Source organism: Fukomys damarensis, unplaced genomic scaffold (genome assembly GCF_012274545.1).
Source record: "Fukomys damarensis isolate Sample0158 unplaced genomic scaffold, DMR_v1.0_HiC HiC_scaffold_26, whole genome shotgun sequence".
Classification (NCBI taxonomy): Eukaryota; Metazoa; Chordata; class Mammalia; order Rodentia; family Bathyergidae; genus Fukomys; species Fukomys damarensis.
In genome coordinates this window covers 11,096,110-11,113,418 of record NW_022900938.1, presented here as the reverse complement: position 1 = coordinate 11,113,418, position 17,309 = coordinate 11,096,110, and the positions used below count along the sequence as shown (strand labels likewise).

General features: G+C 40.7%; 1 protein-coding gene across 1 annotated transcript in view; it reads left to right on the top strand.

The window, feature by feature from the left end:
- Positions 1-17,309, top strand: part of Itgav (integrin subunit alpha V) — a 74,150-nt gene that overhangs the window by 13,713 nt on the left and 43,128 nt on the right. Inside the window, exons 3-5 of the mRNA XM_010636815.3 lie at positions 10,571-10,662; positions 12,000-12,114; positions 16,844-16,905. Of these exons, the coding sequence (XP_010635117.1) occupies positions 10,571-10,662; positions 12,000-12,114; positions 16,844-16,905 (269 nt within the window). The remainder of the gene's footprint in view (positions 1-10,570; positions 10,663-11,999; positions 12,115-16,843; positions 16,906-17,309) is intronic.

The window sequence follows — 17,309 nt, the reverse complement described above, 5'->3', positions numbered from 1 at the left end:
TACTGGTCATACTGAACAGTGCTTCCAGGCAAGACCCATGCTGTTCCACGTAGGTGTTAATCCCTGTCTTGTTCATTTGCTGTTGGCAGCTGTGGTTATAAGAAAGGCAAACTAGATTTAGGAGATGTAAGCTCAGACTCAGGTTACTGGGGGACCCAGGATCATGACGATGTTTGCCAGCCACGATTTCCCATTTGTCTTTTTTTCCCCTGTTTTGATTTTGCTTTTTAAAGCTTTGTATTAGTACACGTTTGTAGTACGTAACGATTATCTCCATCCTGGGGAGGTGGTACCTGTACATAACACATCTTAATTCTTTCGGTGCCCCTTCCCCTCCTCTCTCTCCTCCCTCCCTCCATTTCTTGGTCATCTTCCCACTTGCAAAAGATCTCTTTCCTTACTTTCTATTACCTGTCTTTAATGTTGCTCTTTACTTATGCATTGGGCTTCTCCAGGAAGTTTCCACTTGTGAAACAGGCCTCATGCCCCACTCTTGGAATTGCTGTGTAGATCCCAGGAAATTGCATCTCTGAAGTCACTTTTTGTTTTTTAATTAATTTTATTGGTATATTTTAGGTATACATTTATATTCATTATTGTCATCTTGTACCTTTCTATGATGTATCTATCTTGGTTCTTATTTTTTCCCGTTCCCCTGCCCTCCCTTCACCCCCTTCACCCTTCTCTATCTATAAAGACTTTGTTTCCATTTTTTCTTTTTCTCATATTAATTCCTTTCCCTTCTTGCTTTACCCCTACCCTGCCCACTTCCCCTTTGCCCCTTTCTTCCTGTTTCACATTATCTGTTTTACCTTTTAGTCCTTATTTACACTTTCAGTTTCTCATACCAGAGAAACTCTTGGTGTTTACACGTGTGTCCTAGTTAATATCACTTAAGCGTATGGCCTCGATGTGCACCCATTTGTGAAGTTACTTTGCAAGTGAGGAAGAACTAAAGAGATGTTTATGTCAGGCCCACCCATCCTAAAACTGTGGGGAAATGAATAATTATGGAACAGGAAGGAAAGATAATTGTGGGTTTTCTTAAATGGATGACGTAGTGGTTTACATTTTAACCTCTGTTGCTGTAACCCTTATGTTACCAACAGACTAATTATTGCCCAGTTTTCTCAATAATACGGGTTTCCCCAAAGAATGACTGCTGGGGAACGTGGGTCTTTGCTTAGAAGAACCAGCATACCTGCCGCTTGTTAAACCTGACACTTAAAACGGGAGCAGTCCCTGCTCTTATATTCCAGGGGTGGGGTCACCTCCGCCCACTGTGTCTGTCCTAGGGAAGGTCGGCATCTGGTTGCTCTTTTTCCACAACAACGTCTTGCTTCCACCCTTAGCCCTGGTTTCCAGAAGCTGGGCTGTTGGCTGTGGCCAGACCTGGTCAAGGAACACGCTGTGGCGTGTTTTCTCCAGCACACCCGGCTGGAGCTTCTACCGGGCTTTGTGTTTAAAAGAGAACATGAAACTTTTAGCTGCTTTTGGCCTCTGTGCCACCCATTTCCCATCGCATTGAAATTAAAACACACAGCCCGACTCTCAAACAGCCTCCTCCTTTGGGTGAATTTCTGCCTTCCAGAGTTACGTCCAGGCTCTTCTCCAGTCACAACAGTCCCGTAATTTAAAAAGTCAGAAACAAAAATGGTCTCCTTTCTTTGCCTAGTTCAGAATTATATAATTGGAGAGTTTTTAACCACCTTCAGAGAGCATGTGGCCCAATTCTTCTATTATTAATTAGCTAACCTTGAGACTGTTGGTCTGTATTTTAACATTTTTAGTGTTTTACCGAAACTAACCATACACGATCCTATAGTCTGTCTCTTTCCCTGCACTTTCTGATCTGACTCACATTCATACCCAGTCTTTGAAGATTGAACATTGGGTTTGCTTTATTTTTTGAATCTCCAGCAAAGAGTTTTTGTTTTAAAATGTTAGATGCTTTCAGGATCATTTCCTTCTCGTCACTTGGAGGAAACAAACCGGCATTGACCCAGCAGCGGCCGTTTTCACAAGGCCGGTATTCTCTGCTGGGCAGCAGCCCTGAGCTGCTCAAGGAGAGGGAGGTTTTCCTTCCCTTGTTGCTCTGCTGGGGTAGCGATAACCCATGAAGCAGGTAGACCCCAGTGCCAGCGAATGAGCCTCCTCGTTTCCTTCTCCATCTACTTTTCTGACTCGGGTTTATTTCTAGAGGATGGCCGGCATCTTATCTTATGTAAGATATTTCTGGACATTATTATGTCCACACACTTTCTCATGTATGTGGATTATGATTTCAAAACATAACAATAATTTTTCAGTAAACGACTCCAACACGGTGGACTTAGGGAATCTTTGTCTCTTGCTGCTGTATTGATTGTTTGATTGATTGTTGCTGTTTTAAATCAATGTACTTATGCTTTGGGAGCATTTAAAACACCTTGGAAGGCTGGGAATGCGGCTCAGAGGTGCCGTGCCGGTCTGGCAAGTGCAAGGTCCTGAGTTCGATCCTCAGTACAAAAATTAATTAATTAATTAATTTTTAAAAACACCTTGGAAGTTTATAAAGCAGATCATCTTTTCATTCATACTAAGATTTTTAACAGTTCTGTACTTATTGTGTCTATCAGAGTTTCTTAAATCAAACTTTATGAAGTCAAAGAAGCATTAATTTCTACTTTGGTCCTCAGTAGTGTCTAGAATTTTGTTTTTTTAGTGAGTTATGTTTTATAATAATCTGCTTATTTCCATTCTATATAGTATAGGGGTTCCCAGGAAGATTAATGCTTTTTTAAAAATGCCAGCTGCAGGGCTGGGGATTTAGCTCAGTGGTGCTGCTACCTGCCTCGCAAGCACAAGGACCGAGTTCGATCTCTGGTACCCGTCCAAAACAAAATTGCTAGCAGTCGCTTTTTTTTTATTTTTTCCTTTTTCTTTTTTTGGTACCAGGGATTGAAATCAGGACCTTGGGCTTGCAAGGCAGGTAGCAGCACCACTGAGCTAAATCCCCAGCCCTAGTAGTATCTTTCTCAATTGAAATGTTCTTTAATTCTTTGATCTCCAACTCCTTTATACATATGAGATGAGAGTGTAAAGTTAATTAAGAGAGGCTGTGGGTGCTCCTGACTTAGGCTTGTGTGGTTGGTGAACATTAATGGCTACCCATCCACACTACACTTTTGAACTTTAATATGTATATAATGTTTATAAAGTGTTAATGTTTTAAAAATTCTCACCTCCATTGAGTTGATAAGAAAAAACACTGGTGTGCAAAAAGAAAATAAAAATCACCTAAATATTCTCACCCAGGAAAGTAAGGGCCATAATGTATGTGTGTGTGTGTTTGTGTACATACATTATGGCCTAAGTAGATCTTGGGTGTGTGTGTAAATATGTAAAGTTACGGTTTACTCAGTCTATCTCCAGTTATGCTAGGCATTTTAAAACTAGTGTATCAAAATTTTGAACGTGTTTATTGGTCTCAGTTCATATTTTAAATTTCGTTAATATTTTAAAAGTCAGTTTAAAAGTCAAATAAATGTGTTTTTGAGAATTCTATTACAGAATTTAGACAATAGAAAAATATGGATACCACCTATCTTTTAATCAAATTCAGTAAATCTCTTCCTTAGTCTGATGTGAAAAATTCCCATTTTTATCATCTCTGTGGAGGTTGAATCTTTTTTTCATATTCTCGTCAGCTGTTTCTGGTTTTCTTTTTTAGTGTTTTCGGTTCTTATTCTTGGTCTTTTATAACACATCTGTTTATCTTTGATGAATTTGTACACAGAAATTTTGTCTAATATTGCAGCTACTTTTTTAGCTGACAGATTTTTCACTTTCTAAAATAGCTTTATGGAGAGTAATTTACAATAAGACTTGTCAGTTTAATGAATCTTACCATATTTGCAAGGTTGAGAGCATTTCAGTCACCCTAATAAGAAGCCATATATCTGCCCTTGTTCTTAGCCAAAAGGCCGAGAAGCAGTGAGAAGCCATATATCTGTATCAGTCTCTATTTGTACTTCCAACCCTAAACAACCAGTAATTATTTTCTGTATCCACACATCTCATTTCAATATTTTATGTAGACTAGTTATGCAGTCTGTATATAGTCATCAAGCTGTAGTATGTATCAGTGCTGTACTCCTGTTTATTTCTGAATAGTATTCCATTTTATGGATAAATGTTTCGTGTATTCTCCAGTTGATGCATGTTTAGGTTATTTACACTTTGTTGGCTACTTTGAGTAATGCTACTGGGAGTATTTATGTGCACATCTCTGTGTAAATACATTGTTTTCACTTCTCTTGAAGAGATACCTATGGGTAGAATTGTCCAGTTATGTAGTAATCTATACTTAACTTTTTAAAAATGCCCAGCTATTTTCAGAAGTCACTGGACCATTTGCCTGTTTACAGCAATATATGTGGGTTCATTTTTTCCACATTCTTATGAACATTCATTTTCTGTCTTCTTTATAACATCCTTCTCTGCCAGTGTAAAGTCACGTTTCATTGTGGTTTTTGTTGTTGTTTTTGTGGTTTTGATTTGTCCTTTACCTGTTGACTGATGATGTTGAACACATTTTCTTATGCTTGTAGGACATTGTATCTCTTTTGGAGAATCATCCATTTGAGTCCTTTGCTCATTTTTAATTAAGTTGTCTTTTTTTTTTTTCATACTACACTGAAGACAAGCATCTTAACCAACATGTGATAGCAAATATTTTCTCTTGGTCTGTAGATTGTCTTTCCACATTCTTTATGGTGTTTTTGAATTCTATGGTACAGAATTTTATGGTACAGGATTCTTAAATTGATGAAGCCCAGTATGTCAGCCCTCTTTTTAATCATACATTTGATTCCCTGAATCATTGTCTAACCCAAGTATATGAATGTATATTTCTCTGTTTTCTTCTAAGAGTTTTATAGTTTTAGTTCTTACATTTAAAATTGTGATGATATAGTTTAACTTCTTTGTATGAAGTAGGATTCTCACATCAATCTTTTGCGTAAAGGTATCCAATTGGCCTAGCACCATTTTTGAAGAGACTATTTCTTTCCCATTGATTTTTTTTGGTATCTTTGCCAGTCGTCTGTAAATGTCAAGGTGCAATGGATGTTAAAATGTACTATTTATATACCATTAAAAAATACTACTAATTTTAAATATATGTCACACTGATTATAATTCATGCTCGTATTTCAGAGATGTTAAATGTCTGAACTGGGAGCTCTGACTGAATGAAATACATTATTTCACAATATGATTAGGTTAAAATAACTGGATGATACTAGTAGTGATTTGATTACAGCTTCATCATTTCGTGTCAAATTTCTCTTATACTTTTGGTGACTATGTGAAAATGTCTTACTTCCCCCTTGAGAAGCAGAGACCTTCTCTTTGTTATTACTGCTCTGTCCTGGCTTGCAGACATAGCCGGGTACCCATGATTTATTTATTTAATGAATGATCAAAGGGATTTCTTCCTCTGACCCATTGAGTTTTACAGAAACAAGTAAGCTCTATTGGGAGAGTTTTCGTTCAAGCAAATTTGTTTTAGGAAGTGCAACTGTGCAGAAGTAATGTTTGAAATAAAAAGCTACTCAAGGAAGCCTGTGAATTGTCTTTTATTAAAGGATTAGTGTGGAATAATGTTGTTTTAATACCCATTTTTCAGCAAAAAAAGAAAAATCTGAGGACTTAAATTATTTCACTGTTCATGAAGTCATAGTAATGAATGAGAACCAAATGTCTAAGCAATATTTCTAAATAAAAGATTCTTCTCTTGCTTTTTTAAAAAAATATGCTTTGGCGTTCTTAATTATTTTGGCTTTTTCTAAAAGAGTGACATAATCTTGTTGTTTCAAAAGATATGAAACCAAATTTAACTTTAGGGTGACAGGGTAACGTTGCTTTAGAAATAATCACCCCCCAACACACACCATTTTCCAGAAAGTCGAGTATTTGGCCGTAGCCTTTGGAAATACTGAGAAACTGAGAAGAGTTGTCTGCTCATAAGGAGGTGAGGCTGAGGCTGGGACAGTCTGCGAACCTGTTCTGTCCGTAGGCATTTGCTCATGGTACTGTGAAAAAATGCTCATCGCGGATTCCAAAAGCTGGCACTATTAATATTAAAATTTCAAGTCCCTAGTGATTTCCTTGCTAATTAACCTCTAGTTTCTCTAGCAACATTTTGTCTGTATTTTTGAAAGTGATAGTGTGGTCTTACGTTAATTTATATAACAGATGAAACTTCTCATTTTTATCACCTGTGAGAGACCCCCTTAATACTTTCCCAGGAGGGAATGGAATCCAGTTTCCTAAGGTTTTAGATGCACTGTAGGATAAAATCCAGTTTCTCCCTGTGCCACGCCCCTCCTCTCTCTCAGCAGTAGCTTCAGCTCTGCCCGTGGACCCCTGACCTCCAGCATTTTCTGCATTGTCCAGATAGTTCAGCACATGCCTGTGATCTCAGCGATTCCATGCAGGAGAATCATAAGTTCAAGGCCAGTCTGGGCAAATGAACTAGACCCTGCCTTAAAATAAAAATATGAAACGGATGTCAAAAGACTAACAAATCAAATGCAACTTCCCAGACTCTATAGTCAGCCTACATTTAAAAAATATCCTTACTGAGACATGTGACATAGAATAAACTGTACATATTTAAAGCATACATACGACACATTTAGATACCATATACATGACGTGCAGGGTATCATATATACCAACAAGTATGACATGTATAAAGTATCTTATATGACACAAAACATGTATGACACATATAGACTATCATCTGTCACACGTGTGGAGTATCATATCAGATGGCATGTATAGTGTTATATATGACATGCAGAGTATCAGGTGATACAACATATAAAGTATCACATATATAGAGATCATTTATGATGTATAGAATATCACTCATGACATGTAGAGTATATTTATGACGCGTAGAATATCGTATGGCAGAGTATCATATACAACATAGAATACCACATGTATGCCACACAGAGTGTCATGACATGTAGAATATCATAATATATACAACACAGAGTGTTTTATATATAGAGACACATGTAATCTGGTTTCTCTTCAAATTGTATAACTCTTGCCTTTTTTATACAGGCATGTAGACTTCACATATATGACACATACAGAGTATCTTATACTTACAATGCAGGTAGACTACCATACATATGACACTTGACTAATTTTGAATGCCAGTGCATTATAGCCAGTCATATTTGACTTTTTTTGGTAACATAATTGTAAAACGTTTCATCACATGATATGTTAAGACATGGCTGTTGTTTTTGAGCATGCTTAAGTTTAAGTTTTAGTGAAGCTAAATGTTTACTTTTGAAATTAGCCCTTTTTTTTCCCTTTATTTTTTTTTTGGGTACTGGGGATTGAACCAGGTCCTTGTGCTTACAAGGCATGTGGCAGAACCACCAAGCTAAATCCCCAGACCAAAATTGGCCTTTTTTGTGGTACTGGTGATCAAACCTAGGGCCTCATACCTACTATTCAAATAGCTTTTAAATTTAACTTTTTTTCTTTTTTGGTACCAGGGATCGAACTTGGGACCTTGCGCTTGTGAGGCAGGCAGTGGAACCACTGAGCTAAATCCCAGCCCTAGATTTAAATGTTTGATAAAAAAGAGCCACATGACCACCTGGTGCCTTTTTGTCTTCCACTGGTCCACCTTTATTCTCTTAAATGACCATTAGCCAGTAGCTTTCCACTCGGAAAGAATTATAGATTTTTGATGAATAGAAAACCGAAAGATATAAAATATATATTATGTGTGTTTGTATGTATTTTCCATGGCATTTTATAACTCACAGTAAGTCTGATATTCAGAAAGACGGAGCTCCAGCGATCATCGGGGTGAGGGTCATTTCTAGACCTTTTCCGTAAACGGATCCAGAGCGCGGTATCTGCATGACAAGCGTGGGCTACTTGACAGCCTGTAGCTGCACCTTGTGGCCCTGTGCACAGATTCAGAGAAAAGTACATTTGCTGTATTAATTGTAGAAGAATGTTTATCGGAAGGAAATACATTTGAGGTACAGTTAAAAATGAGATTAAACAGCATATTTATTTCATTTTACTTTTAAAAAATTACTACAATTATGTATTTATGGAGCACAGTGTGATCACTCACTATGTGTTTACCATGTAAAACGAGCAAATCAGAAGAGTTAAAGTTTCACACATTTAAGAGATTTTTGAAAACAAAAATATATGTGTTCATGAGATTCAGTGTGATACTGTGTTTTGAAAAAGATTCATGGGGACAGTTTTTTAAGTGGTAGGAAGAGAATTAACATTTATGAAGAGGAAAGTTCTCTTTTTCAGTAATATAATAATGGAAGAAAATTTGCTTAGTTAGCAAAGGGGAAATTTAAAAATGTGTGGAGGGCCAGCGATTAGCTCACCACCTGCCTTGCAAGCACAAGGTCCCGAATTCAATCCCTGGGACCAAAAAGAAATAGGAAAGAAAAATGTGCAAAGGCCATTCTTAGTGTGGTACAAAGGCCCTGGGTAAGCTGCCTTTACTGCCGTGTGGTTAATATGTATATTCACGTGTAGTAAGTAATAGCTTCAAGGCTACCGTAAACATTTGGCTTAGCACACCTAATTCACAAATAAAGGAATATGCATCTATGTGTGGCACAGGCCTCTGGGATAGACACTCGGATGTTAGCAGGGGTCGTTTCCCTGTGGCGTCTAGATTCATCTTTATGTGTAGTTTATTTTGTGTTTTAGTTTGCTTTGCAGTGAGCAAGACCTTAATAATTAGAGCGAACGTGATGCAAAGTGCCACAAAGATAGAAAGTACCCTTCCGCCAGTCCTAGAATGCATGCAGCAGGTACTTGTTGATTGCTGTACTTTAAAAATTATTTCAAGGTTTTTTCAAACCTTAGAAAACCCGATGCAGTCATGGAGTGCGCAGCTGCCCTCTCTTCACCTTGTCTCCCTCATTGTTGTCACCGTAGCGAGACTTTTCCCCTGAATGCATCAGCATTTGCCGCCTAAAAACTAAGGGATTCCCTTACTAAATAACTTAATACAGTCATCACCTTAAAAAATCGATTATTATTGTGGTGCTGTTGTCTACTTGATAACCCATTTCCTAATAAAGCCCACTATAAGTTTCACAAAGTTATTTTTGCTGGTAAACTTCATTGGTCTTTTTAGAAAAAAATTTTTTTTTTTGGTACCGGGAATCGAACTCAGGACCTTGTGCTTGCGAGGCAGGAAGCAGAACCAATGAGCTAAATCATTGGTCTTTTTAATCAGAACGGTTTGCCTTTTTGGTGTCACGATATTGGCATTGTTGAGAAACCCATTCCAGGTTCCTCCCTCTTCTCCATCGCTCCACTTTTTTCCTCAAGTTCTCGCTGTATAGCCAAGGCTGGCTTCAGACTCAGGCTCCACCTGCTCTGTCCCCCACCCTGAGATTGTGGGCATGCACCGCTGCACCGGGCTCCAAATGTCTGAGATATGGTCTCCCCTAGTTGCCCAGACTGACCTCCAGTTTGCAGTCCTCCTGCCTCAGCCTCCCAAGTAGCTGCGATTACAGGTGTGCACCATCCTGCTCGGCTGAACCAAAGCTTCTGATGAAGCCTGGTGGCATCTGCCTGTAATCGCAGCTACTTCCGAGGTTGAGGCAGGATGATCGTGAGTGCGAGGCTAACTTGGGCAACCCATGAGACCCTGTCTCAGAACAAAAACGGAAACCTTGATGACCTTTACACATGGACTGGCACTCTTAAAATTGGCATTTGTTTCCTGTGTTGTCCAATGTAGTTATTGAAACACATGTTTATAAAGAATGATTCTTATAAACAGCTTCTAAGAACAAACCTGACTTTGAAAAGGTCCCTCTAAAAAATTTTTACATGTAAATTTCCATCACTTTTTCCTTGACTGAGTCTAGGGTTTTTCCAAGGAAAAGGCGTGTGTGTGTGTGTGCATTCCACAGTGCTTTGCACTAGCACTCGATACATAGAGAATAATTTTCTTACAAGAAGAAACTGGAAAAATGAACATAGTCTGTCAGGCCGAATTCTTTTCCTGCCTGCAAAATCATGTCCTAGATTCTAGCTTTTGTATTTTAATGTCCTTGGCCCTTGTCTTTTACTACCTGTGCTATAGAAGAGAGTTTCATAGGCTTTGATTTTCATAAACATTTTTGTGCTGCAGGAAGACCGCCTGGAAGATGATAGATGATCACAGTATTTTTGTAATAATTATGTAACATTTGGTAACCAAAAAATTTCATTGGCAGTTACTTTATTCTCTGTGCTTTATCGTAATTGATGGCATTGATGAAACCCCGGATATTTACAAATGATGATGTAATTAGTTTTCTGATTAAGTCGCAAGTTCTGATACATCTCCGTGCTCATATACGGACGCGTATAAAGTATAAGATGCGATAAACAAGGAACGTGGCGTTCGATGACTCGGAGATGCTCTTCTTCCGTGTGGCTGGACAGAAATGAGCTCCTTCCCCCCGAGCCTCTGTATCGTGTCCTCACCTCTCACGATATTCTTTCTCAGGCAACAGAGACTACGCCAGGGATGATCCGTTGGAGTTTAAGTCCCACCAGTGGTTCGGAGCCTCCGTGAGGTCCAAACAGGACAAGATTTTGGTAAGTCTTCCGGGTGTTTCCTCACAGGTGAGTTTAGTCAGGCGCAGGAGGTTTTGTGTTTTCAGGCTAAGAGCCAAATTCAGTGCTCAGGGGGCCAGGGCACAGCAGCGAGGTGGCATCTCTGATCGAGCCTCCCCGGGGACCCAGCTTCTGCTCCTTTCCACTCCCACCTTGCATCACCCACTTTTCCCGGATGGTTCCATCGCTTTATTTCCATCCAGGACTAGTGTGCCTTGCTGAACAAATGCTTTCAGGCAGCGGACAGCCTTCCCTGGCCCGTCTGCCCCCGTCACCCATCCTTCTGCTCCTCAGTCTGCTGATCGTGTCCTCGAGGTCCCCTCCTGTCGCGTCCCAGCTGCTCCTCCTAGTGCGGGTCGCATGGCCAAGGTCACCACTGACTTCCCACCACCGAAGTCACTGCCACCGTCTCTTAGCATCTGCGTATCCATGGTGCTGAGTGAGATGAATCGGATGTACAGGCTTAGATGTCTCGTGGTTTCTCCTATGAGAAATTCAAATGACAAAGAGCAAGATAAAGATGGGTCATAGGGAGAGAGATCTGTCTCGGAGGGAGGCGGTGGAGGAAAGGGATGAAAAGAGGGATAAAGGTGCGTCCCGTGCATGTGAGAACTCCACACAAGGAATGGGAACACTGTGTGCTGTGAACATGTAACACTGAAGAAAAGGACGTGTCAAGTTTTAGCAGTTGGAGAGGACAGGGGGCCGAGAGGGGACATGGTGGGCAGAAAGGTGCAAGGAAGCAAAAAGAGCAAATCATCCACTCTGCTGCATCGTGGGAGTGTAGAAAAGGGTGATTCCCAACTTCACTTTTATCAGGGTTGATATAAAATAACTTGGTGTTGATGTGTGCAGTGTTTATGTTAATATTTTTCTTCCAAAACTGTTACAGAAATCTGCTGAACTTTCTTCCCGTAAATTAAACTGTTACACTGTTGGTAGATGTCCTATGCTGTTCCAACGTGATACTGAAATTAGAGCTCCGAAAACAAAAGGCTTAGTTTTTATGGAGAGTAAATAAAATAGCAAGCACTACAAATTCTTCTGCTCTCTTCTAAAACTGTTTGCTGTATCATTTAGGATTGTGTCCTCCATACTCGGCAGTGTTACCAGTTGGAAAAGTGATTCTGCAACCTTAAGCTTAGCATGTAGCATGAAGTAATGTTGTCTGAAGTAATAATTTTTTTTCTGTTTCGAAATCATGCCTGTGGACTAAAACATGGCCTTCAGAAGAATGTGAGGAAAACACTTCTTTGCAAGGCGGAAGGACGGGGTTTTTTGGAGAGTTTTCCTACCCTGCTCTAACCCTTCGGTCTTAGGCGTGTGCTCCCTTGTACCACTGGAGGACCGAGCAGAAGCAGGAGCGTGAGCCCGTTGGGACCTGCTTTCTTCAAGCCGGGGCGAAGACCGTGGAGTACGCGCCGTGCAGGTCAAGTATGTGTAGGGGGTGAGCCGCTTTGGGAGGAGGCGGTGGTCCCACGTGTGTGCAGCAGCGTGAGAGTGTGTGCGGGCCGAGTGTGTGGATGTGCTGTGAGGTCGCCGAGAGCCCCACAGAAACAGTCCTACCCACTTACAGACGGGTCTGCCGGGCGCTCTCCATGGATCCCAAAGGGAGAGAGCCGCCGCCTTAGATTACTAAGGACACGAGAGAAGCAGAAAGGGTGAATCCCAGCGTAGGAGGCCGGAGTCTGCATTTCCCAACCTTCCCCGGGATTCTCTGTGAGCTGGTGACCAGGCCGACTTCTCTTTTGGATGTCTGGAAGATCACACGCTTGTTGCAAACACAGCTGATGTTGTGCAAGCAGGTTTCCTCACCCTGCACATCTTTTGACCCTTGATACTCCAGTCCTCTTACACGGGGTCCTGCTGGCTTGTTTTGGCCACTCTTCCAGATCTTCTCTGTGCCGGAAGCACACACACAGGTTTCGGAAATGCCCCTGCCTTGTCCCTGAAGGTATGGTGGGAGGTGTCACCTGGGTGTCCTGTGGACACCTGAACCCACAGAGCATTTACTGGCCCCAAAGGCCACTGTATTTTTCCCCTGTGCATACATTTGCACCTGTAATAAAGCTTAATTTGTACAAATTCAGCACACTCGGAGACTAGCAACAGCAACAGACCATAAAATAGAATTATAGCTCTATACTGTACAAAGAGATATACTGTATTTAAAATTTATGAATTGTTTATTTCTGGGACATTTTAACTAATATTCTCAGACTGTAGTTGACTGCAAGGAACTGAAATTGTGGAAAGTGAAAAGGGACTACTGCTTAGTTGTTATGCCTGGGACAGCTGTGAAGTACAGTTGTGAATTAGTATCATTATTATTACTGACACTAGGCATTGAACCCAAAGCCTTTGCACTGAGTTACATCCATGGCTTTTTTTTCTTAAGAGAGAAGGTTTTCCAGGCTGGATTTGAACTCATGATCCTCCTGCCTCAGCCTCCCAGAGGGCTGGGATTACAGCGAGCTCTAGCATGCCCATCTTTGGCCATTACTTAGCAAGATCCACTGGTCCCAAAACATTGAGTAAAAAGAACTAGTAACAGAAGTACAGCATGTAAGACTTACTGCGAGATTCCTTTTGTTCATGTAGGTGACATGTGACCCGAGATCAGAGATTCTGCTCGGTCCTCAAAATTCTAAAGAGTCAGACCTCTGGGAAATTGCAGGTTATTTCATTAAACATTTCCCACCCCCTCAGTCCTGCCTGTTGTGAGGGGATGTAGGTGCCACACACCTGGATTATGAGCAGTGAGCCCGAGGCCAGGGCTGCTTTGCCCTGAAGGGGCTGCCAGAAGCCTGGTCCTCAGTGTTCTGTGCCACCTGCCTCACCACCATCATGGGGCCATTTAGGGAGTGGTCCCATCATCTTTGCAGTGCAGAGAAGACCTCAGGACTAAATTTGAGTTCCTACTTTCTGTACTGCGAAAATGTTCACGTGAGAGGATCCCAGCAGCTCTGAAGAAAAGCCGTGCGACTGACCGCTTCCCTGATTCCCACACACAGCGTGCGTGTGAGAGTGCAGAACCCGAGATCCCAACAGCTGCAGCAATTGCTTTCTTCATCTTACGGTGCTGAGGGCTGAGATGAGGCTTTGAACTCAGGTCTGTCTGTTCCTTTTGGTTTCTGGTGCAGAGGTTGAACCCAGAGTCTTGTGATGCTGACCACACGCTGCACCCTGTCCTCAAATCTTTGTTATTCCTGAGGAAGCTTTGCCAGCTTTTATAACAGGGCACGTCTTCCATTTCAGTTGCTTCTGTGTTCAGCACAGCTTTCCTACAAAGAATGCATTCTGCCTCTTTCATAGGTCCGGGTAATTCTTGTTCCTTGTTTATCTGTCACTTACAACTTTCACTTCTTTGGTTTAGGTATAGAAATGATAAAGTAATTTAAAATCATATTTTCTAAGACATCTAACATCCAAATCAGGTCAGCAAACTGTGGCCCATGGACCTTGTTTTAGTAAAGTTTTATTAGAATATAGCCACACCCATTTACTCAAACATCCTCTGGGAAAGTTTAGTTCTCTAACTGCCACACAGAATGGCTCCTAAGCCTAAAATATTGACTATCTGGCCTATACAGAAGAAGGTTACTGAACCCTGAGCTAAATAATAACACTTCAAATCTTAGGAAAAGCTCAGACAACAACCTCATAAAGCCCAAACCAAAAGTGAATGCCTTTATTCCCAGTAGGCCTGGCTTTCAGCAGCCCTTAATTATTATGCATATTGTCTGGTCTAGCCCTTGAAAACTGAGCTACCTACAGGTTGAGATTTACTGAGAGAGAAAATACGTAGAAGTAAAAGCTTTGAGTTCTGGATTATACTCTTGAGTTTTGCTGATAATCAATTTATAGCTATGAGTCCTTGATTCCTTACTGGTGAAACGCTAATTGCAGCAAGGCACTCCAGAGGTACAATTTTAGTATTTTGTATGTTCTTCATACCAAAGTAAATTATACAATCAGTAATTGATTGTTAATAGAGTTAATTATGCAACCCAGTTTTGGATTTTATAGGGTGAAGCCAGTTTCGTTGGGCTGCATTGCTGACTTCTTAACAACCTTTACTTGTGTTGGTTGTGAGAGGTGTTTTTGTTTGTGTTTTCTTTTGTTTGATTGATCCTGTGTGGATATCCTGGGTGAGGAACTTCACTGTTTATTTCCAGCTTACCTTAGTACTGATTATAGTTGTGTCCAGCTTTTCCTAACTGGATCTGTGACCATGTTTGGCACTATGTGGTAGACCAGATGTCCATGAGCCACAAGTCACGTGATGTAAAACCTCTGCGTCACGCACAGGTCAGCCCTTTGTTCCTTCTGTCTGCTCTTCGACAGTGTTGTGTCTTACAGATTTTCCTCAGTTGTGTTTTCTGGCTGGCATTTACCTCTACTTTCTCATTATTCAGAGAATGACAAATACGTTGTTGATTTGAGGTCACGCAGCCTAAGTAGGATGGGTGTTCGTGGACCCAGCTCTGTATTCCTATTTGCTAGCTGGTTGGCCACTGTCAGGTTTCTCCATCTCATTGAAATGAGTTCTATTCAACATGAAAAGGTTTAGTATATGTTCTGCCGAAGCGAGCACCAACATGAAAAACTTTAAATCGTCACAAACACTCAGCTTAATATGTACCTATTAAGAAAAAATTTAATGGACATGGGGTGGTTATGCTAGGAAGCCAGATAAAACTGTTGTACAGTAAGATCATCAAAATAGGATGTCTTTATAAATAGCTGGAGTTTTTCCCCAGACATAGCTTCAGTAAAGGAAATCAACGGCTGACCTGAGGTCAGTAGAATGCTTTGGTGTGATTCATTCAACCCTGAAAACCCCAGCTGCGCATTTTCCCACTCTCCTTTGGTTAGAAAAATTTACGTGGGGGTAGAATTACACCCTTGAGGCCATTTTCTTAATTTTAAAAAAAAAAAAAAAGGGATATTCAGTGTGTAGTCTTGGGGCAGTTCCCAGGTTTTAAAACTGGGCTCAGAATTTTTGATGGGATTATTTAGCTAAAAAATTCTTGGAAGTTTTCCTTATGACTAAAAATAGGTATCTTTGGTTCCTATATTTGGATGACCAAGTCAGCATAACTTTTTCTATATCTGTAACATTCGCTACAAGAATTCTCTGCTAACTGAAGGGTGGTGTTTTCCATATTCCTCGCTTTCCTCAAAACAAAACAAGGAGAGAGATTTCAGAGTTATCCTTCCTTTTTTTCTAGGTTCTCTATTGCTCTTGATTAAAGTTCATTTAAATTGATTGCTTTATTACTTTAACTCAGTTCTTTTCCTTTGCTGAGAACTACAAAAAAGAAGAGCAGTGATTGCAGAAGAACAAAATTATTGACTCACCTGTGGGGGAAAATACTTTCAGAACTGTTATGTTTGAAGGTGTTCACCCTAACTCGACCCTGCCCTGAATGGATTGTGAGGAAAGTTGCACATTTTGCCATCAAAGAACACTGTTTGGACACTGTCATTTTCTGAAATTGCAGATTGTGCTATTCATAGTTTTAATTTTTATTGCTGGCTATAACGGGTATGCAGAGCACATGTATAACTTTGGGAATGTACAAATCTCTTTGTTACTACATGTAATAACTTAGCGAAGAACTAGTATGTGTAGGACGAGCAGAAGCAAGGGGCACGTCAGATGGGAGTGTTTAGCCAGCAAATCAAAACTCTGTAGTGTTTTTATGTCTAGGGGTCACACTGGTAATTTCTCAGAAAATAAAATGAAATATAATAAAGTAGAAAATCCCAGAGCGTTTTGTACACTGCAGTAGTAATATTTTTGTGTGAGATTTTCTTTCATTTCCGTATCTCGCACGTACAGTGTGTTGGGTTGTGATATGAACTATAATCTTGCTGTGGCTTGTTAAGAAAAACACTAAATCTGCTGTTTCGGCAGATTTCTTGCTTCCTGGGGGCCGGGCCGGTCTCCTCAGTGGCTCTGTTTCTGTCTCTGAGGAGAGTCACCCCTAAACCCGAGTACTAACCGGCTCAGAGTGTGCTCATAACTGCCGAATGAATGTGCGCTCAGGGAAACTAGTACCTTACGTGACCAGTTTGGTGATACCAGGTTTTTCTCATGTTTTGTTTTGTGTTGTTTGTTTGGGGTTTGTGTATATTTCCGATCTTTTTATTTTAGAAAATATTGATGCTGATGGACAGGGATTTTGTCAAGGAGGATTCAGCATTGATTTTACTAACGTAAGTTCTCCTTAAAGTCTGAACAAGATTCAGCTCTGTCTCACTGACTAAACTGTGCTTAAAATAAACGGGTCACTGCTGCAGTTCCTTTGTAACCTTTCCCTGTGTGATGGGAGAGCTCACACAGCACCCCCTTCCTGTTGCTTTTGTGAGTTTTATTCCAGAATTAGAGTTGAGTTTCTTAAAACATTCATATTGGAGACCTGTGATGTGCCCGTGGGCACTAAGTGTGGCTGAACCAATTTAACGGTTAGACAAAATCTCACCGAGAGCACGCCAGTGGGCCAGGCACTCAGGAGGCTGAGGCAGGAGGACCGCATGTTTGAGACCAGCCTGGATTACGTAAGTGAGACACTACCACAAACAAACAAACTAAAGAAAACCTCAGGTGCAGAGCTCTATGT